Source organism: Hylobates moloch, unplaced genomic scaffold (genome assembly GCF_009828535.3).
Source record: "Hylobates moloch isolate HMO894 unplaced genomic scaffold, HMol_V3 SCAFFOLD_10, whole genome shotgun sequence".
Classification (NCBI taxonomy): domain Eukaryota; kingdom Metazoa; phylum Chordata; class Mammalia; order Primates; family Hylobatidae; genus Hylobates; species Hylobates moloch.
The window spans coordinates 100,257,626-100,279,614 of record NW_026652285.1 but is presented as its reverse complement, the minus strand read 5'-3'; the positions used below and the strand labels follow the sequence as shown (position 1 = coordinate 100,279,614).

Sequence of the window (21,989 nt, the reverse complement as noted above, 5' to 3'; positions counted from 1 at the left end):
GAGCACTCCATTAGTCTCCTTAAAAACTGCTTTCCTAAGGGGAAAACGAGGCAGCACAGGACAAGGATTTGGGGGTGAAATCTCAGTTCCACCTCTCTTTAATTGTTTAACCCTGGGCAAAGAATGTAACCGTTCTGTACCTCAGTTTCTTCATCTACGAAATGGGGATACTACCACTTACCTTGGCTCTTGTGAGGATGGGAACTCACGCTCTAGGCTCAGGAGGGATGAAAGACCCCACAGCTGGCAGACCCGCAGCGGCCGCAGTCATTTCCAGAGGGGCACCAGCCTCTGCGCCTCATGACTCCAGCCTCTCCTCGGACCCAGTCTCACGCCTTCACTCTTCCTCCCAGACCCAAAGGAGAGATGGGTCGGACCCAGGCAAGGGGACTGTGACCTTCAGGATGCCAAGACCATCCCCACAGCTCCAAGCAACTGGGTTCCATGGTCGAGGCGAACTCTCTTGCCCCTTTAGCTTCGCCCTTCCTGAGCTGTTCAGATAAGCTAAGGCACACTTTCACAGTCTGCCCCTCACTTTCAAATGGCTTTCTTCAGCCAAACTAACAAACCCTAAGGCAAATCTATCGCAACCTTCCTTCCCTCAACAGCCACACTGGGGTGCTCGCAGTGGGTAATGCAGCTTTCACAGGGGCCACAGAAAGATTTTAGATTGAATTTGTGAGCTTCCTCATTGCCTACCACTTCTCCCTGAACCCCAAACTAACATTGTGAGTTCTCCCTTCCTCCCCACACTCGTTTTTTCCCCAGGAAAATGATCCCAGACCAGGCCCTAAACTAGGAGGTCCTCTTGAGGCCAACATTACCTTAGGAAACTGCTCTGCAGGTCCAACCACCAGCAAAATGGTGGGTCTTTTTTCCGTGGCCTCAGCCCTTCCATCCTGTTTCCCCAAAAAGCTTGCCATCTGGTCTCTCCGGGCAGGGGCTGGGGTGCCTCTGACTTGATGATCGTCCCCCTCTCTGGAGCCTTGGCACCCAGCCCTAGGGAAAAAGCTAGCTAGGAAATGCCACAGCATCTGCAACATCACGGTCTCCTCCAAACGCCTCCGATGGTGACTGTTCACTTTTGAGGGATGTGACCACAATACCAAGGCTCTCTGGCTACACAGCTGCTGGGAAGACTGGCCTGGGAGTTCTCAGGCTGGAAGCTCTGTATGCAGGGGCGGTTTCCTGCTTTTTCAAATGTGCTAGCACTGCTGTCGTGCCCGGCCTGAGAAGTAGCTTACTCTAAGGAGCCTTGCCGGGCTGCCGGCAATAAGGAGAAAGCAGCTGGAGCTTCTTCAATAAAAACTCACTTCTGCAGGTGATGGTGAGCAAACGTTTGGCTTTTAAAAAAAAAAAAAAAAAAAAAAAAAAAGGAAAACGCAACAGCCAAGCAGACCACTCCCGGAGGCAGCAAGCAACTTCGAGCTCCCAGTTATTCAGCTGTCCTCGCTCATCACCCAAGCCGAGGACCCGAGCATCCAGTCTGCATTCTCACTGCAGCAGAGCCCGGCCAATCACCTCTGCCGACACTACCAAGTTCATTATCCCTACCAGCACCAGCCCTCCAATCACAGGCAGCTGATTGCCTGCATGAAACCCGGCAATTCTGCAGGGAGGTGCGGACTCAAGCTCCAGATGAGGCTCAGCTTACAGAATCCACTCTGAGCTGGCTCCTTAGCAAAAGTAACTCCCTGCCCTCCACCCGGGTTGCTTCCAGAAGGCATTCACCATCAAGTGCAACACCATCAACAGTCCTTGGCAGCATGTCCTAAGAGCATTCTAGAAACATTTTTCCTTGTTTCAAGATCCAGTTTTCTCCAACAGAGCACACGCCATACCACAGCAGCTACTTCTGCTGCGTCTCCCTCCAGAATATGAGCTGCCTGGGGGCAGGGACCAAGTCACAAACCTTTCTACCCCTAGGACCAGGCACAGATCAAGTCTGTAGACTGAACTGAGTACAAGGTCATAAATAAAAAGGAATTAATCTTTGGTCATTTGTTTCTTAGTTTACTAACAGATAAATGCACCGGCTACTGTCATCCCTCACTGAGGTGACCCTCTGATAGTGTTCACAACCTTTATTGATTGATTGATTGAGTTGGAGTCTCACTCTGTCATCCAGGCTGGAGTACAGTGGGTCACTCTCGGCTCAACGCAACCTCCACCTCCCAGGTTCAAGCGAATTCTCCTGGCTCAGCCTCCCGAGTACCTGGGATTACAGGCACCCACCACCATGCCTGGCTAATGTTTGTATTTTTAGTAGAGACGGGGTTTCACCATGTTGGCCAGGCTGGTCTCAAACTCCTGACCTCAACTGATCCACCCACCCTGGCCTCCCAAAGTGCTGGGATTACAGGCGCGAGCCACTGTGCATGGCCCCACAACCATTATTTTCAAAATACAAACACAAGGCTGGATGTGGTGGCTCACGCCTATAATCCCAGCACTTTGGGAGGCCAAGGCAGGCGGAGTTCAAGACCAGCCTGGCCAACATGGTGAAACCCCGTCTCTACTAAAAATAGAAAAATTAGCCGGTCATGGTGGCAGGCGCCTGTAATCCCAGCTACTTGGGAGGCTGAGGCAGGAGAATCACTTGAATCCAGGAGGCGGAGGTTGCAGTGAGCCAAGATCGCACCATTGCACTCCAGCCTGGGCAACAAGAGCAAAATTCCATCTCAAAAACAAAAAAACAAACAAAAAAACAACTTGTTAAAAGACAAAGTATAGAAGAAAGGGGATTGTGTGCTGCCATTTATTCCTAGCTTTTATCTGTGAAGACGGCCTCTGGAAAGACAATCAAATTGAAGAGAGGGTGTGGGGCAGGGAGGACACTTGGGGCTTTGAGAGGAGAAAGGCAGTTGAGAGACGTGTTTTCAACCAAACATCCTCTTATATCTTGCGAAACTGAACCATAAGCATGTATGACCCAGGCATACACACGTACACATGTAAATAAAACAATTATTGAAAAAGAAGGCTGAGCGCAATGGCTCACACCTGTAATTCCAGTACTTTGGGAGATGGAGGTGGGCCGACTGCCTGAGCCCATGAGTCTGAGCCCAGCCTGGGCAATGTGGAGAAACCTGCCTCTACAAAAAGTAAAAAAAAAATAGCCAGGCATCGTGGTACGTGCTGTAGTCCCAGCTACTCAGGAGGCTGAGAGGTGGAAGGATCACTTGAGTGTGGGTGGTCAAGGCGGCAGTGAGCCATCATCGTGCCACTGCAGTCCAGCCTGGGTGAGAGTGAGACCCGGTCTCAAAAAAAAAAAAAAAAAAGACAATCCAGAGAGAAAGTAAGATGGTTGAGATGGGGTCCTAAGGCTTGTTCTGAAAGCTGAAGGAGCCTGTATCAGTTGCCCTCTCACTAGATAAACAGAACTTGTCCAGAAGCAGTTTTGCATGTTGATTAACTGCACAGTCGCTGGAGCCAGACCCCAAATTCCAATCCTGGCCATCACTTATTAGCTGTGTAATCTTGGCTAAGATACTTCAGCTCTCTGTGCTTCACTATCCTTATGTGCAAAATGGAGTTAGTACTTCATAGAATTGGTTAAAGACTAAATTAGAGAATATATCAAGCTCTTAGGACAGTACATGGAGCTATTAGCTATTTTATTATTATTATCTACAAAATGATTGTGAGTCATGCAACTAGGTCATTTTAATACTAAAGAAGAGTCAGTCCACAGCCAAAAACCCTAAGTAAATAAAAATCCTTTGGCCAGGAGTGGTGGTTCACGTCTGTAATCCCAGCACTTTTGGGAGGCCAAGGCAGGTCTTTTGAGTCCAGAGTTTGAGACCAGCATGGCCAACATAATGTGACTCTGTCTCTACAAAAAAATAAAAAATTAGCCGGGCATGGTGGTGTGCACCTGTAGTCCCAGCTACACGGGAGGCTGAGGTGGGAGAATCACCTAAGCCTGGGAAGTGGAGGCTGCAGCCTGGTTGACAGAGTGAGACCCTGTCTCAAAAATAAATAAATAAATCCTTTAATGAATGTGAACCCTGTTTTTAGGCACAGAAAGTCTGGCCAGATGGAGGAGATAGTGATGTTTTGGCCTCCCAAAACATCACTTTTACCGCTTTTTAATTTAATGCCCTTCCTCCTACCACAGAACTGAGTTATGAGTTCAAGGGCTTCCAGCCAAGATGGGAGTAACAGGGACCAAGTCACCTTCCTGCCTATAACTACAAGTGCAGATAAAACATAAAAAACAATCTTTCCCAGCCACTGGACAACAGGCTAAGGAAACTGATTCCTGAGAAATGTATACAAATGAAGCCAGGAGCGCCTCCCATTGCCCCAGCTTCCTGCCTGGCGCTTCCAGTCTACGCGCAGAGCAGAGAAGCCAGGTGGAACCCAGCAGCCTCCTGATGTTCAAGAGATGGGGCTGGGAGGCTGGGGAGGCCAGGCCAGGGCAGCTGGAGTGTGCCAGACAGAGCACCGGAGAGGAGAGAGCTGCAGAGAGAGTGAGCTCCCCCAAGGGTCCCCAGGGAGTCACGGCGCATGGGTGGGAGGAACCTACCTGAGCATGGGAAAAGAACCATCCCAAAGGATCACAGGGCTAGGAATAGTTCCCGTTCCCGTCAGCCAGAGTGGAAAACCTCAGAATACAGGGAGGTTCAGAAAGAGTGCTCAGAGGGTTTTGCCTCTACAGTGAGGCAAAGCCAGCCCTAGGCTAAGTGCTGTCCTTGTTCCGCCCAACAAAGCAAGCCCTGCAAGGGTCAAACTACTCCAAGAAAAAGCTCAAGAATATTCATAGGAATACACTAATAACCAGCACCCAAGAGGGTAAAATCCAGTAAAAAATGAATAGGAACTACAAAGAAGCAGGAAAAGATGACCCATAATGAGGACAGAAATCAATAGAGACTGAGCAGAAATGACATGTATGATAGACTTAGTGCACAGGGACATTCAAAATTATCATAATTGTACTTCCTATGCACAAGAAAGTAAAGGAAAGATCAAGTGTGTCAAGTAGAGACTCTGCAGATTAAAAAGCCCCACCTCAAATTCTAGGCAAAAACTACAATGTCTCAGATGAAAAATGGTTTTAACAGATCAGACACTACAGAAGAAAATATTAATAAACTTGAAGACACAGCAATAGAAACTTCCTAAAATAAAACACAGAGGAAACAAAACAAACAGAGCATTGGTGAGCGGTGGGATGATCCAAACAGGTTAACACCCATAGCTGGAGTCCATGAAGGAGGGGGCTGAAAAAATAATTTAAAGAAACAATGGCCAAATATTTCTCCAAATTTATTAAAAGCTACAGATCTACAAATCTAAGATGCTCAACAAACCCTAAGCACAAGAAACATCGAAAAAACTAACTCCGGCACATCACAACTAAATTTCAGAACACCAGGGATAAAGAGGAAATCTTAAAAGCAGACAGAGAAAACAAGACCCATTACATACAGATAAGAATGACTGGGTTCCAGCCAGGCGTGGTGGCTCATGCCTATAATCCCAGCACTTTGGGAAGCCGAGGTGGGTGGATCACGAGGTCAGGTGATCGAGACCATCCTGGCCAACATGGTGAAACCCCATCTCTACCAAAAATACAAAAACTAGCCAGGCGTGGTGGCTCATGCTTGTAGTTCCAGCTACTCAGGAGGCTGAGGCAGGAGAATCGCTTGAACCCAGAAGGCGGAGGTTGCAGTGAGCCGAGATTGCGTCACTGCACTGCACTCCAGACTGGGCGACAGAGTGAGACTCTGTCTCAAAAAATAAAATAAAATAAAATAAAAGAATGACTGGGGGCTGGCCGCGGTGGCTCACGCCTGTAATCCCAGCACTTTGGGAGGCTGAGGCTGGCTGCAATCGTACGATCCCAGCTCACTGTAACCTCCGCCTCCCGGGTTCAAGCAATTCTCCTGCCTCAGACTCCTGAGTAGCTGGGATTACAGGCACCCGCCACCACACCCAGCTAATTTTTGTATTTTTAGTAGAGATGGGGTTTCACCATGTTGGCCAGGCTGGTCTTGAACTCCTGACCTCAGATGATCCACCCACCTCAGCCTCCCAAAGTGTTGGGATTACAGGCATGAGCCACTGCTCCCAGCCTATTTAAGTATCTTTAAAAGATAAGTGACTATTTAAAGCAAAAATAAAACAATATATTGTGAGTTTATAATATGTGTAACAGTAAAATGCATGAGGACCACAGCTCAAAGGCTGGGAGGATAGAAATGAAAGTATACTGTTTAAGATTCTAAAACTAGGCCAGGTATGGTGGCTCTCACCTGTAATCCCAGCACTTTGGGAGGCTGAGGCGGGAGGATTGCTTGAAGTCAGGAGTTTCAGGCCAGCCTGGGAAACAAAGTAAGACCCTGTCTCTAGAAAATATACAAAAATTAGCCAAGTGGCCAGGCGCAGTGACTCACGCCTGTAATCCCAGCACTTTGGGAGGCCGAGGCAGGCGGATTACATGAGGTCGGGAGTTTGAGACCAGCCTCACCAACACGGAGAAACCCTGTCTCTACTAAAAATACAAAATTAGCCGGGTGTGGTGGTGCGTGCCTATAATCCCAGCTACTCCGGAGGCTGAGGCAGACGAATTGCTTGAACCTGGGAGGTGGAGGTTGTGGTGAGCTGAGATCGCGCCATTGCACTCCAGCCTGGGCAACAAGGGCAAAACTCCGTCTCAAAAAAAAAAAAAAGAAAAAAAAATTAGCCACGTATAGTGGCTCACACCTGTAGTCCTAGGTACTCGGGCGGGTAAGGCAGGAGGATCGCTTGAGCCCACAAGTTCAAGGTTGCAGTGAGATATGATCACACCACACATTCTAGCCTGGGCAACAGAGTGAGATCTTGTCTAAAACAAAAACAAACAAACAAACAAAAAACACCCAATTTGACCACACTGACATTTACAAAATACTCCACCCAACAACAGCATAATACACATTCTTTTCAAGTGCACTCAGAACATATTCTACCCATAAAACAAGTCTCGATCACTTTCAAAGGATTCAACTCATACAAAGTATGTACTTTGACCACAGTGGAATTAAATTGGAAAAAAATGACAGGTATGCACCTTAGTTCCTGCTACTAGGGAAGATGAGGTGGGAGGATCGCTTGAGGCCAGGAGTTCAAGACCAGCCTGGGCAACATAGCAAAATCCAGTCTCTTAAAAAAAAAAGATATTTGGAAAATACCTAAATATTTGGAAATTAAATAATACAACTGTAAATGATTCACGTGATATGTCAAAGAAGAAATCAAAAAGGAAATTAGAAAGTATTTTGAATGGTGAGAAAGCACAATGTATTAAAATTTGTAGGATGCAGCCGCAGCAGTACTTAGAAGGAAATACCTATATTAGAAAAGAAAGGTCTCAAAATCAGTGACTTCAGCTTCCACCTTAAGAGATCAGAAAAGAACAAATTAAACGCAAAGCAAGCAGAAGAAAAAAATAACAAACTAGGTGTTAGCGATCATGCCTTATTTTTCTTAAACTTCCCTAGACCAGCACCTAAGACAGGAATCGATGGAAATGTGTTCAATTGCATACCTTGCCTATATGTATTTAAATATATATATTGCATATATGCAAAGATAGGGTCTTGCTATGTTGCCCAGGCTGGTCTTGAACTCCTGGGCTCAAGTGATCCTCCCATCTTGGCCTCCTCACCTTGGATTACAGATGTGAGCCACCACACCTGCTCCAATTCTTTTTTTTTTTTTTGAGACGGAGTTTTGCTCCTGTTGCCCACTGGAGTGTGGTGGTGTGATCTTGGTTCACTACAACCTCCACCTCCTGGCTTCAAGTGATTCTCCTGCCTCAGCCTCCTGAGTAGCTGGGACTACAGGCACCTCCCACCACACCCAGCTAATTTTTATATTTTCAGTAGAGACGGGGGTTTCACCATGTTGGCCAGGATGGTCTTGAACTCCTGACCTCAAGTGATCCTCCCACCTTGGCCTCCCAAAGTGCTGGGATTACAGGTATGAGCCACTGTGCCCGGCCCAATATATATATTTTTAAACATTTTTCTTGCGTCTTTGATTTCCTTGTAGGTTAATACAGTACATTTCTTTCCTTTCACATCTAGCTTTCTTGGGTAGGATGAATCACCCATATCCAGGGATAGACTGCCAAGTGTAACCCTCTTGTAAAAGTAGCTTATAAACATCAATAGAACCTAGTTAGGAGGAGGTTAATACCTGCAGAAATAACCACTGTTCTAAGAATCTAGACAATAGAGGCTGATGGTATTAATGAAAAGAATCAAATTCTGTAATATATTTAAAGAGGTTTATTGTGAGCCAAATATAAGTGACCAAGGCCCATGATACAGCCCCAGGAGGTCCTAAGAACATGAGCCCAAGGTGGCTGGGTGACAGGTTGATTTATACATTTTATGGGGACAGAAGTTACAAGAAGACATTAGTCAATACATGTAAGGTGTACATTGGTTCAGCCCGGTAAGGTGGGACAACTTGAAGGCGGGGGCTTCCAGATCATAGGTGGGTTCAAAGATTTTCTGATTGGAAATTGGGGTTGAAAGGGTTATTATCTAAAGACCTGGAATCAATAAAAAGGAGTGTCAGGCCAGGCGCGGTGGCTCACGTCTGTAATCCCAGCACTTTGGGAGGCCGAGGTGGGCGCCTGTAATCCCAGCTACTCCAGAGGCTGAAGCAGGAGAATCTCTTGAACCCAGGAGGCGGAGGTTGCAGTGAGCCGAGATCGCGCCACTGCACTCCAGCCTGGGCAACAGAGTGAGACTGTATAAAAAAAAAATCTGTTTTAATGTTAATGCTGGTCGGTTGTGCCTGAATTGCAGAGAGGAGCGTGTAATTAGGCATGTCCCTCCCTTCCCATCGTGGCCTGAATTAGTTTTTCGCGTTTACTTGGAATGCCCTTAGCCCACTGAGGCCCATTCAGTTGGTTGGTGGGGCTTAGAATCGGTACTTTTCAGAGAACAGTAATGGAATACACCTCTAGAGGGAAGTAGTGAGTCGAATCATGGGCACTTGACTTATTCCAAATTACCCTGATAAAACGCCCAGAGTATAAAGGCGCCTGGAGCACCACACACAAAGACAATTGGAGATTCCCAAGGGAGTCTTAGAAGAACAACGCAGAAAGCGAGTTCTCAGGACTGACCGACTCCACAGCAATCTCTAAGTCTCATCACCTCCTTGCTTAACTGCCCAGTACCTATCTTAGAAATATTAACACTCAGCCGGGCATGGTGGCTCACGCCTGTAATCCCAGCACTTTGGGAGGCCGAGGCGGGCAGATCACAGGGTCAGGAGATCGAGACCATCCTGGCTAACACGGTGAAACCCCATCTTTACTAAAAATACAAAAATAAAACATTAGCCGGGTGTGGTGGCGGGCACCTGTAGTCCCAGCTACTCGGGATGCTGAGGCAGGAGAATGGCGTGAGCCCGGGAGGTGGAGCTTGCAGTGAGCGGAGATCGCGCCACTGCACTCCAGCCTAGGCGACAGAGCAAGACTTCATCTCAAAAAAAAAAAAAGAAAGAAAGAAAGAAAGAAAAAGAAATATTAACACTCAGAAGCCATGAGAGGGAAGAGTATTAATGCTTTTCAGAAAGTTAACAGATGAAGCGAGATTTTATTTGACAGAAAGTCGGAATGATTAGGCTGATTGATTTGATGAGGACTGGCACAGCCAATATGGTCATATAGAAGGCCTTTTCCATAAATTAAATGAGTCAAATATGCGGCTCTAAGATTTTGGCCAAAACCAGAACCCAAACCAAAACCAACAAAAAAAACCTTTTTTTTTTTTTTTTGAGACGGAGTCTCACTCTGTCACCTAGGCTGGAGTGCAATGGCACTATCTCGGCTCACGGCAACCTCCACCTCCCAGATTCAAGCGATTCTTCTGTCTCAGCCTCCTGAGTAGGTGGGACTACAGGCGCCCGCCACCATGCCCAGCTAATTTTTGTATTTTTTAGTAGAGATAGTTTCGCCATGTTGGCCAGGCTGGTCTTGAACTCCTGACCTTGTGATCCGCCCACCTCAGCCTCCCAAAATGCTGGGATTACAGGCTGAGCCACTTCGCCCGGCCTCAAACAAAAACATTTAAAGCAGATGTACAGGCTGGGCACAGTGTCTCAAACCTGTAATCCCAGCACTTTGGAGGCCGAGGTGGGTGGATCACCTGAGGTCAGGAGTTGGAGACCAGCCTGGCCAACATGGTGAAACTCCGTCTCTACTAAAAATACAAAAATTAGCTGGGCGTGGTGATCCTAGCTACTTGGGGAGGTTGAGGCAGGAGAATACCTTGAATCCGGGAGGCGGAGGTTGCAGTGAGCCAAGATTGCGCCACTGTACTCTAGCCTGGGCAACAGAGCGAGACTGTCTTAAAATAAAATAAAAATAATAAAGCAGATGTACAAAATGTGCAAGGGGATATGCTGTTTTCTTTTTTCTTTTTTGAGACGGAGTCTTGCTCTGTCGCCCAGGCTGGAGTGCAGTGGCGCAATCTTGGCTCACTGCAAGCTCCACCTCCCAGGTTCACGCCATTCTCCTGCCTCAGCCTCCCGAGTAGCTGGGACTACAGGCGCCCACCACCACGCCCGGCTAATTTTTTGTGTTTTTAGTAGAGACGGGGTTTCACTGTGTTAGCCAGGATGGTCTCGATCTCCTGACCTCGTGATCCGCCCGCCTCGGCCTCCCAAAGTGCTGGGATTACGGGTGTGAGCCACCGCGCCTGGCCGGATATGCTGTTTTCAAAATTATTTTTGGGTGGTACAGGAGGCAAGAGTTTGAAGACTCTCTTTTATATACTGATATATGGCAGTGCCAGGCTATTCCAGAGGCAGGACTGTAGCAGGTGAACGTCAGTCTCCGCTGGAATGAACCAATCAGCCAACGGAAAAACTCAGCTCCTATGTGCTGCCTGCGCTGAGCGGCTGGAGTTTCAGGCTGTAAGGCAGGACTCTTAAACGCCCACCTGGCGTGACTCAGCAACAACTGGACAATGAAGAGGAGCCACAACTCACCTCATTTGGCACAAATGAAACTAAGGTATGGCAGATGACACAACTGCAATAATGAAAAAAGGAAATCCGTGATCTATTTCCATTTTAGGAAACAGAACCGGAAAATCTAGCTTTGACAAAAACTCCCTAAAGAAAACTCCTGTAACTGTGGAAGGAAAAGAGAAGTCTGGCACGAAAACCCTCAGTCTTGTAGATGGCTTCTGTTTACTCCTGGTGAAAAGCCAGTTCCCCTGGAGGTCCCAAGTTCAAGGTGAATGCATATTAAAGATGTCTTTTTCTTTTCTCTACAAGAAAGAGGCATACAAATTTACCCAACTCTAAGTGTGGAATTTTAAGATGTAACAAGTCAAGTTCTACAGAAGCGAGAGTCTGCGTGGAAATATGGCATTTCTACTTTATTTTATTTTTTTTGAGACAGGGTCTGGCTCTGTCGCCCAGGCTGTAGTGCAGGTGTGATCATGGCTCACTGCAGCCTCAACCTCCCAGGCTCAAGGGATCTTCCCACCTCAACCTCCCAAGTAGCTGGGACCACAGGCATGCCTGGCTAATTTTTTAAAATTTTTTGTAGAGATTGGGTCTCCTATGTTGCCCAGGCTGGTCTCAAACTCCTGGCCTCAAGCAATCCTCCCACCTCAGCCTCCCAAAGTGCTGGGAGTACAGGCATGAGCCACCATGCCCGGCCTAATTTCTCTTCTTTTTCTGCTCTTATAAGAGCATGATTCTCCTTTAGATTAGACATGTGCACCAAGTGTAAGGAGCAGGGGATGAATATGGTATGGAGGCCAGAATGCGACAACCCAATCACCTAAAATGTTCAAAAAATTTTGAAGCAACCCAACACTGGCCAGTGGGAGCCACACAATTTGTCCATGTGAGCCTACTTCTTGTACCCACCCTGTCCTTATCCCTCCCTTCCTTCTCCCACATGAAAAAGCAAACCAACAAATTTATTACTAAAGCAACATAAAATGTTTTTAGTTTCTGAAAACTGATCTCAGGATTGCACTCACACTGAGATGGTCTGAATCAACACAAACTTAACTCTCACCAGCTGCTTGCTCTGCTTTGCACAAGGACCGCAGGCAGAAGAGAGGTCAAGGGGGTGAAACCCTCCCTGGGCTGCCTTACACGCAGCACAGCTGTTCAGGGTGGGAGGGCAACTGGGTGAATGCCGGCTAATAACTGGTTTAAACCAAGCCAGCTCTCCTAAACAATTCAGAAAAGGAATTCTTTAGCTATAGAACTATCTACCCTTAGATCCTATTTTTCCTTCTTCTACAGGTTAGAGAGGAAGAGACTGGCAAACAAAAAATACACCCAAGACGTGAATGAAAAAAGGAAAAAAGTTAACTGTGTCCATAAATGCATCACTAAGGGGTGCTGAGGAACCTTGTCTTTCTCCCTAATATCCCCCCTACAATGCCTTTATAGGACACTGGACAAATTGCTTAACTTCTCTGGCCTGTAAAATGTGGAGAGTGAACTGAACAACCTTGAAAACGCTCCAGTCCTAACATTATATGGATTCCAACTCAATCTAGAGGCCTCAACCAAAAGCAACAACAGGGTTTTGGGCAAGTGGGATAGAAAAGGCCAACAATGGCTGGGCGTGGTGGCTCACGCCTGTAATCCTAGCACTTTGGGAGGCCGAGGTGGGTGGATCACCTGAGGTCGGGAGTTCGAGACTAGCCTGGCCAGCATGGTGAGACCTCATCTCTATTAAAAATGCAAAAAAAAAATTAGCCGGGCATGGTGGCGCATGCCTGTAATCCCAGCTACTCCATGCCTCCATGCACTCCAGCCTGGGCAACGAGAGCAAAACTCCGTCTCAAAAAAAAAAAAAAAAGGCCAACAAGGTTGATGAACGTGTGCACCATAGCTGGTTTTAACCAACAGGACCATTCCACTGTGTCCTATCTACTCTACAGATAAGGACTTAACAGACAGTTGGTTCTTTTATTTATTTTTTTCAGATGGAGTCTTGCTCTGTCACCCAGGCAGAAGTGTGGTGGCACAATCTAAGCTCACTGCAACTTCCAATTCCTGGGTTTTTTTCTTTTTTCTTTTTTTTTTTTTGAGATGGGGTATCACTCTGTCGCCCAGACTGGAGTGCAATGGCATGATCTCGGCTCACTGCAACCTCCTCCTCCCAGGTTCAAGTGATTCACCTGCCTCAGCCTCCCAAAGTGCTGGGATTACAGGCGTAAGCCACCATGCCCGGACCCTCCTGAGTTTTTTTAAGTGATTCTCCTGCCTCAGCCTCCCCAGTAGCTGGGATTACAAGCACGCACCACCAGGACCAGCTAATTTTTTTTTGAGACAGAGTCTCACTCTGTCGCCAGGCTGGAGTGCAGTGGCGTGATCTGGGCTGACTGCAACCCCTGTCTCCCAGGTTCAAGTGATTCTCCTGCCTCAGCCTCCCGAGTAGCTGGGACTACAGGCACGCACCACCATACCCGGCTAATTTTTGTATTTTTAGTAGAGACGGGGTTTCACCATGTTGGCCAGGATGGTCTCAATCTCTTGACCTCGTGATCCGCCTGCCTCGGCCTCCCAAAGTGCTGGGATTACAGGCATGAGCCACCGCGCCTGGCCCCTCCTGGGTTTTTTAAGCAATTCTCTTGCCTCAGCCTTCCCAGTAGCTGGGATTACAGGCATGCGCCACCAGGCCCGGCTAATTTTTTTTTTGTATTTTTAGTAGAGACAAGGTTTCGCCAGTTGGCCAGGCTGGTCTCGAACTCCTGACCTCACGTGATCCACCTGCCTTGGCCTCACAAAGTGCTGGGATTACAGGCATGAGCCACAATGCCCAGCCAGTTGGTTCTTATTCTTGGTGATCTAAACTACCCTCTCCCCACTAATTTTTTTTTTTTTTTTTTGGCATCAGTAGCATTTCAATCAATGGTTTTTGAGAGTCTTCTTACACAATGTAGGCGGTTTTGTGTTTTGGAAGAAGCGTCACATTAGACTCCAGCCAACAGGGAGGGAGGACAGGAGGGAAGGTATGGAGCCAGAGTTTGATGGAACAACACTGAAAGCTTCAGGCACCGGCAGGAACAGGGACAGCCACCTCTCCAGTTTCCCCATTGACCCTGCAGAAAATGCGTCATGATTCATCTCCTCAAACTTCCGGGAAAAGCCAGCCAAGAGCTTAAAGTAGATAAGAAGCTCCTTATGGCCTACCTTCGTTATTCATTTACTTTAAAGGAAGATGCATCTTTAAGACAACAGCTTCTTTTTTTCAGGTGTGGTGTTGAGTCTTTCATATCCCGTATTAGGAACAGCGTACCTATCATTTTAGTCATGGCTTCCTGTGCACCACCAGGGCCTTCAAATGCTGAGATAGAGTTATGCACAGGTATGTCAATGTCATAAACTATGAAAATAAATGTGGCCAAGTTCAGGCTGGTTTCCAGCTCCTGACCTCGAGTGGTCTGCCCGCCTCGGCCTCCCGAGGTGCTGGAACTACAGACGGGGTCTCGCTCACTCGGTGCTCGGTGTTGCCCGGGCTGGAGTGCAGTGGCATGGTCTTGGCTCGCTGCAGCCTCCGCCTCCCAGCCGCCTGCCTTGGCCTCCCAGGGTGCTGGGATTGCAGCCTCTGCCTGGCCGCCGTCCCGTCAGGGAGGTGGGGAGGGTCTCTGCCTGGCCACCCATCGTCTGGGATGTGAGGAGCACCTCTGCCCGGCCGCCCCCTCTGGGATGTGAGGAGCGCCTCTGCCCGGCCGCCACCCCGTCTAGGAAGTGAGGAGCGTCTCTGCCCGGCCGCCCCATCTGGGATGTGGGGAGCGCCCCTGCATGGCCGCCCCGTCTGGGAGGTCTACCACGGAGGCCAGACGCAATGTGGGGGCCGGACGTGGTGGCTCACGCCTGTGGTCCCAGCACTCTGGGAGGCCGAGGCGGGTTGATCACTTGAGGCTAGGAGTTCGACACCAGCCTGGCCAACATGGCGAAACATATGAAAAATACAACAGACAAACCAACCAACCAACCCAGTGACAACAAAACAGGTCTACCCTGGAGTCCTACTCTAATTTTTTATATTTTCTTCCCTTTCTGATCTTTTATCCCACTTTTTCTTCCTCTTCCTTCTCCTTCATCTTTGTCAAATAGAGGATTATTATCATTGATCCATACAAAGTCCCTCTCTCATTTATTTTCTTTAATTCCCACCCCCATTTCTATTCCCCGTCTTCCTATGTGCAACCTTCCTAATATGTTTGATATGCATCTTTTTGTTTGTATGTATTTTTAGAAAATGTTTATTGTTTTGTGTGCAAAAAAAAAAAATTTAAAAAAAAATGCGGCCAAGTTTTAAAGGCAAGTTAAGTATCCACAGTCAAAGAAGGAAGGAGGCACTGCAGTGAGCTAAATGGGGCAGAGTCAAAATCCTGGGTTCTGGAACTGGCTTGGCCTCCAAGCAACCCAGCCTCCGAGCCTTATTCCCACTTCTGCAAAGTAATGCTGGTTAGTGAGATAATCTCCAAAGCTTTGAAGTAAGCTCCACTTGAGCTTCCACTTTCACAACTTCAAGGTCAACTCTGTACTTGGGAAAGACGATCCATGGCTTATAAGAGGGCAACAGGCTTGCAAGATAAGGAGGTCCCGTTTCTGTCCAGGGAAAACATGCGGGCCAAAGACATCTTTTTGTGTAGATACAGTGAGTGACTCTACTACAACTTTTTATTGTTTCTTTGCTCATTTTGATGTCCACAGAGCCCAGGTTTTCCACAGCGGACAACCCCTTCCACACCATGGATGCTTCTCCCTCTCCAGGTTGCTGGGGTGGGGCTATGTCTCCCTGGGTGTCACACACCCTTTAATGCTGATGTCCCCAGGCTTTGCCCTCCCTTGCCTTTCTCTTTTCACCTAAGCAAACTAGGGGCAAAATATAGGTGATTCTGACCAATTCTGGGCACCTTATTTTCAAAGAACCAATGGGGAAGTCACTTGGTGAATATGTGCCAGACCCAGTCCCGGGCTCTTTCTATGCTTTATCTAATCTAATTTAACCCACACACCCCCCTTATGCGGTAGGTCCTCATACCAACAAGTTTCTGATAAGGAAACAGACTTGGAGAGGGTGAGTCATTTGTTCAAGGTCACTCAGCTAGCAAGCAGCAGAAGGAACATTTGAACCCAGGTCTCGTACCATACAAATCACCCTTTTTTTTTTTTTTTGAGACAGAGTCTCACTCTGTTGCCCAGGCTGGAGTGCAGTGGCGCAGTCTCGGTTCACTGCAACCTCCAACTCCCAGGTTCAAGCAATTCTCCTGCCTCAGCCTCCCGAGTAGCTGGGATTACAGATGTGTGCCACCATGCTCGGCTAATTTTTGTATCTTTAGTAGAGATGGGGTTGCTACATACATGTTGGCCAGGCTGGTCTCGAACTCCTGACCAGCCTCCCAAAGTGCTGGGATTACAGTCATGAGCCACCCATTTAAAGTATACAATTCAGTGGTTCTCAGTATCTTCACAGATACGTGCAACCATCACTCCAGTCAATTTGAGAATATTTCCATCACCTCAAAAAGAAACTTCATCTCTCTTCCTTATCACCTTCCTATCTCTCTACCCGCCAGTACCCCACTCCCAGGTAGGAATGCACTACTCAATTTTCTGTCTCTGTAGACTTCTCCATTCTGGACTTTCATCTAAATGGATCATACAGTGCATGATCTTTGTGACTGGCTTCTTTCAATCAGCGTAACATTTCCAAGGAAAGTCTGTACTATAAACCCCATGGGTTATTGTCTCAGCTAAGGGAACTGTAAGAGGTATGGACAGCACGACGCGTGAGAAGTGCATGATGATACCTGTTTTTAGCAGCAGCAGAGATTATAGGAAGATAAGACCACAGATTTCAGATAAAGGGCCCTTGGATCACTTTTCTGTCTTGCTCCTGCTGCTCCCTGGGGCAATGGGCAGCAGCAGATACAAGATTTCAGTCTGACATGACAGAGAACTCACAGTGACTCCAATTAGGTCCACAATAGAAAGGGCAGATGACCATCTGCGAGGGATGCTCCAGGAGAGCTTATCTCCACGTTGGGTGGAAGGCAGGCTAGTGACCATGATGGCTAAATTCTACGGACCCATAGAATTCTTGGACCCAACCAAGACTAAATTCTATGGTTCTGCCAAATTCACATTAGTATAATTAATGGTTAAAAATAAAAAGTTAGGGCCGGGTGCGGTGGCTTACACCTGTAATCCCAACACTTTGGGAGGCCGAGGCGGGCGGATCACGAGGTCAGGAGATCGAGACCATCCTGGCTAACATGGTGAAACCCTGTCTCTACTAAAAAATACAACAAAAACTAGCCGGGCGTGGTGGTGGGCGCCTGTAGTCCCAGCTACTGGGGAGGCTGAGGCAGGAGAATGGCGTGAACCCAGGAGGCGGAGCTTGTAGTGAGCTGAGATCACGGCACTGCACTCCAGCCTGGGTGACAGAGCAAGACTCTGTCTCAAAAAAAATAAAAATAAAAATAAAAAAATAAAAAGGCTGGGCGTTGTGGCTCATGCCTGTAAATCCTAACACTTTGGGAGGCCAAGGTGAGAGGATCACTTGCATTCAGGAATTCGAGACCAGCCTGAGCAACATAGGAAAACCCCGTCTCTACAAAAAATACAAAAATTAGCTGGGCATGGTGGTGCACGCCTGTAATCCCAGCTACCTGGGAGGGTGAGTGGGAGGATAGCTTGAGCCTGGGAGGTCAAAGCTGCGGTGAGCTGTGATTGCACCACTGAATGCCAGCCTGGGTGACGGAACAAGATCCTGTTTCAAATAATAAATAAACAAATAATAAAAAGTTGGCTGCCAGGCACATGTCATCAAGACCCCTGAGGCTGTGTCACAGGCATAATAAAATAAAATAAAATAAAATAAAAATTTGGCTGAGTACAGTGGCTCAGGTCTGTAATCCCAGCACTTTGGGAAGCCGAGATAAGAGGATCGCTTGAGCCCAGGAATTCAGGACTCAGCTGGAATAGAAATGAAGAAATGAATACCAGTAAAATATTTGTTTCTATCATTCCCTTGTGGGGATGTGAGACTTCAACAAGTAATAACTCTTTTTTGTTGTTGTGTGTTTTTTTTTGTTTTTTTTTTTTGAGACAGAGTCTCGTACTGTCACCCAGGCTGGAGTACAGTGGCGTGATCTCATCTCACTGCAACCTCCGCCTCCTGGATTCAAGTGATTCTCCTGCCTCAGCCTCCCGAGTAGCTGGGATTACTGGTGCACACCACAACGCTTGGCTAGTGTTTTTGTATTTTTAGTAGAGATGAGGTTTCACCATGTTGGCCAGGCTAGTCTCAAACTCCTGACGTCAGGCAATCTGCCTACCTCAGCCTCCCAAAGTGCTGAGATTATAGGTGTGAGTCACCGCACTCGGCCCCCGTTTTCTTTTCTTTTTTTTTATTTTATTTTATAGAAAAACAGAGATGGGGTCTTGCTATGCTGCCCAGGCTGGTCTTGAACTCCTGAGCTCAAGCGATCCACCCATCTTGGCCTCCCAAAGTACTAGGATTACAGGTGTGAACCACTGCATCTGGCCAGTAATAATTCTTTGAATATCAAAAAAATTCATCCAGTTGAAGCTCCAGATCAGACAGGCTCGTGCTCTCTCGTTCTCTACTTATACCTGTTTTGAGACAGGGTCTTGTTCTGTTGCCCAGGCTGAAGTGCAATGGCAGTCTCTGCTCACTGTAACCTCAGCCTCCCAGGCTCAAGCGATCTTCCTGCCCCAGCCTCCCGAGTAGCTAGACTACAGGCATGGGCCACCATGCCCAGCTAATTTTGTTGTTGTTGTTGAGATGGAATCTCACTCTGTCTCCAAGGCTGGAGTGCAGTGGCGTGATCTTGGCTCACTGCAACCTCCGCTGCCCGGGTTCAAGCAATTTTCCCTCAGCCTCCTAAGTAGCTGGGACTACAGAAAGGCATGCGCTACCATGCCTGGCTAAGTTTTGTATTTTTAGTAGAGATGGGGTTTCACCATGTTGGCCAGTCTGGTCTCGAACTCCTGACTTCAAGTAATCTGCCCACCTCAGCCTCCCAAAGTGCTGAGATTACAGGCATGAGCCACTGCGCCCAGCCAATTTTTGTATTTTGTAGAGACAGGGTTTCACCAAGTTGCCCAGGCTGGTCTCGAACTCCTGGGTTCAAGCCATCTGTCCACCTCAGCCTCATAAAGTGCCATCGTGGCCAGCCTCGTATATTCTTTTTTTTTTTTTTTTTTTTTTTGAGACAGAGTCTGGCTCTGTCGGCCAGGCACGTGTTGGCACGATCTCGGCTCACTGCAACCTCCGTCTCCCGGGCTAAAGCAATTCTCCTGCCTCAGCCTTCCGAGTAGCTGGGATTACAGGTGTGTGCCACCATGCCCGGCTAATTTTTCTATTTTTAATACAGATGGGGTTTCACCATGTTGGCCAGGCAGATCTTGAACTCCTGACCTCAGGTAATCCACCCACCTCGACCTCCCAAAGTGCTGGGATTACAGGCGTGAGCCACCACGCCGGACCCTATTCTTATTTGTTACTTGGTTTTAGGATCAGGGTATGGGACTGCATCTTTCCAAATATCAACTCATTAAAAAAAAAATCTTCTCAGCTGGTCATGGTGGCTCACGCCTGTAATCTCAGCACTTTTGGAGGCTGAGGCGGGCGGATTGCCTAAGGGGTCAGGAGTTTGAGACCAGTTTGGCCAACATGGTGAAACTCCGTCTCTACTAAAAATACAAAAAAGTTAGCCTGATGTGGTGGTGTGCACCAGTAATCTCAGTTACTCGGGAGGCTAAGGCAGGGGAATTGCTTGAACCAGGGAGGTGGAGGTTGCAGTGAGCTGAGATTGCACCACTGCACTCCAGCCTAGGCGACAGAGTGACAATCCGTCTCAAAAAAACAAAAACAACAACAACAAAAAAACTTCTCAAGGACAGGCATGGTGGCTCACGCCTGTAATCCCAGCACTTTAGGAGGCCGAGGCAGGTGGATCACTTGAGGCCAGGAGTTGGAGACCAGCCTGGCTAAAATGGTGCAACACAGTCTCTACTAAAAATATAAAAATTAGCAGGGTATGGTGGCTCAGGCCTGTAATCCCAGCTACACCAGAGGCTGAGGCAAAGAATTGCTTGAACCGGGGAGGTGGAGGTTTCAGTGAGCTGAGATCATGCAACTGCATTCCAGCCTGAGTGACAGAGGAAGACTCTGTCTGGAAAAAAAAAAAAAGTATTCTAGTTGACTTGATAATTATGACTTTGAGCCAGGGACTGATTATGCAACAATATGACACAATTAGTTTAATATATGAATTTAATCCAATCTGTGAAAAGCATTTTTCTTTTCCTAAAGGGCCATTATATTATAGCAAATAATGTCTATCTCTTGCAAAGGAGCTTCCTTCTGTAGACTATCTGGCTCTTTTGATAAACATCCACAAATGGCCAAACATTTAAAAAGTATAGAGTTCAACAGTCTGTCTGATTAAGCAATACCAACTTGACATTACTGATCTCCATTCAATAATTTCAAGTCAATAGGGGATTGCCTCATGTGCATTGCTCGGGTCAGGGAGAGAAATAGGGGAGGGTGGATTCTTGTTCTTTGACAGGGTAAACTGTGGATAATCTGGAAACCTATACTTTGGGAGCAAAATATATGGTTCTAAACGATCTCTCCTCCTCTTTCTCAAGTTTCCCCAAAAGAACTTGAGAATTCTCTTCATGTTCCTGAAAAAAACTGCGTTAAGGAGGAGAGGAGCAGGAATCAGAAGATGGTTCCAATTCCTTCTCTGGTCCAATTTCCTAGCAATCAAATGATCTTTGAGGTTGTTCCATTGTCTTTTTGAACCGTTGTTCCTTCCCTAGTAAAATGGAGTGAAGATCATTTTAATGACTTGCTTACTTCACAAATTTTTGTGGGGCTCAAAAGAGATGGTGTGGATGCCAGTCGCTAAATGAGCAAACTGCAGCTCATCTAGAACCTCACCTGCAATAAACACCAGCCCCCTTACAAGAGCCCCAAAGCCTCAGCTGAAGAGACAACTGTTTACACACAACACAGCTTGCTTGCTTCCTCTAATTGGCTGCCTGAGTTCTAACCTATGTTTTAAATTTGTTTTAAGACACAGATTGTATTCGGTCACATGAAAATGCCTTAAATAGGCAATCTATAATTAGCTCTGGCTGAGTCTCATCTCCCAAAGTCACTACTGTTGTCGTCATCTTTTTTCTTTCTTCTTTAATGAACTCTTCCCTTTTTTTGTCCCAGAACAAGCTTCTCGCTTACATGCCCTTTACAAAGAAAATTTCCCTGGCTGGCTGCCATCAGTTTCTCTGCCCACTGCCATTTTAAGCAATTTTTAGGAGTGTCCCGTCTCTTCTCAAACAAAGGCAGATGGCAAAACTTGCTGGTTTACTTTTAAAGAAAACTTGACCCAGACTGTTACAAGCTAAGAAGAGGCTTTGTGAAGTCACATGGCCTGGGTTTACCCATCACCCCCTGATAAGCACTCACAGCTGATTCCTGTGCAAACCCTAGCATCTCACACTGGTTTCATATGGGCCATAGGAAGCACCTTCCAAAGTCTGATGTGTTCTTCAACATCTATTCCCATGGCAGATGACCCATTTTGACCCAAAGGGCCCCAGAGTTCTCTTTTGGCTCCTGCTAGCTCTGCAAAGCCGCAGCACTGCTTTTTCTGTAGGCAATTAATACTAATGCTAATTCAACAGGAAGTGGTATGGGGGTACAAGAGGCAGGGTGTCTTCCTGTTGCCCAGTTATTTACAAAAAGGCAGATCTTCTCTCCAATACTTCAAACGTTCCCCACAGGACTAACTTGTGCTCCTTTACAGGTAATGAGCTAATAAATTATTTCGGATCTCAAAGCTGTATAACAACTGAATTTGTTCAAAAGCCAAAAAAGTTGTAGAAATACAGTCTATAGGCCGGGCGCGGTGGCTCACGCTTGTAATCCCAGCACTTTGGGA

The 21,989-nt window shown here is 47.1% G+C and overlaps 1 protein-coding gene across 4 annotated transcripts in view; it reads right to left on the bottom strand.

Moving 5' to 3' along the window:
• SLC25A25 (solute carrier family 25 member 25) overlaps positions 1-21,989 on the bottom strand; it is a 48,029-nt gene that overhangs the window by 16,515 nt on the left and 9,525 nt on the right. The window contains exon 1 of one of the 4 annotated variants that reach the window (XM_032165235.2): positions 825-1,468. The exons of 2 other annotated variants lie outside the window; for them this stretch is intronic. In XM_032165235.2, coding sequence (XP_032021126.1) covers positions 825-1,043 — 219 coding nt within the window. In that variant the 5' untranslated portion in view covers positions 1,044-1,468. Of the gene's footprint in view, positions 1-824; positions 1,469-21,989 lie in introns of those variants that run through there. One more of the 4 variants, XM_032165236.2, reaches the window with a different exon arrangement.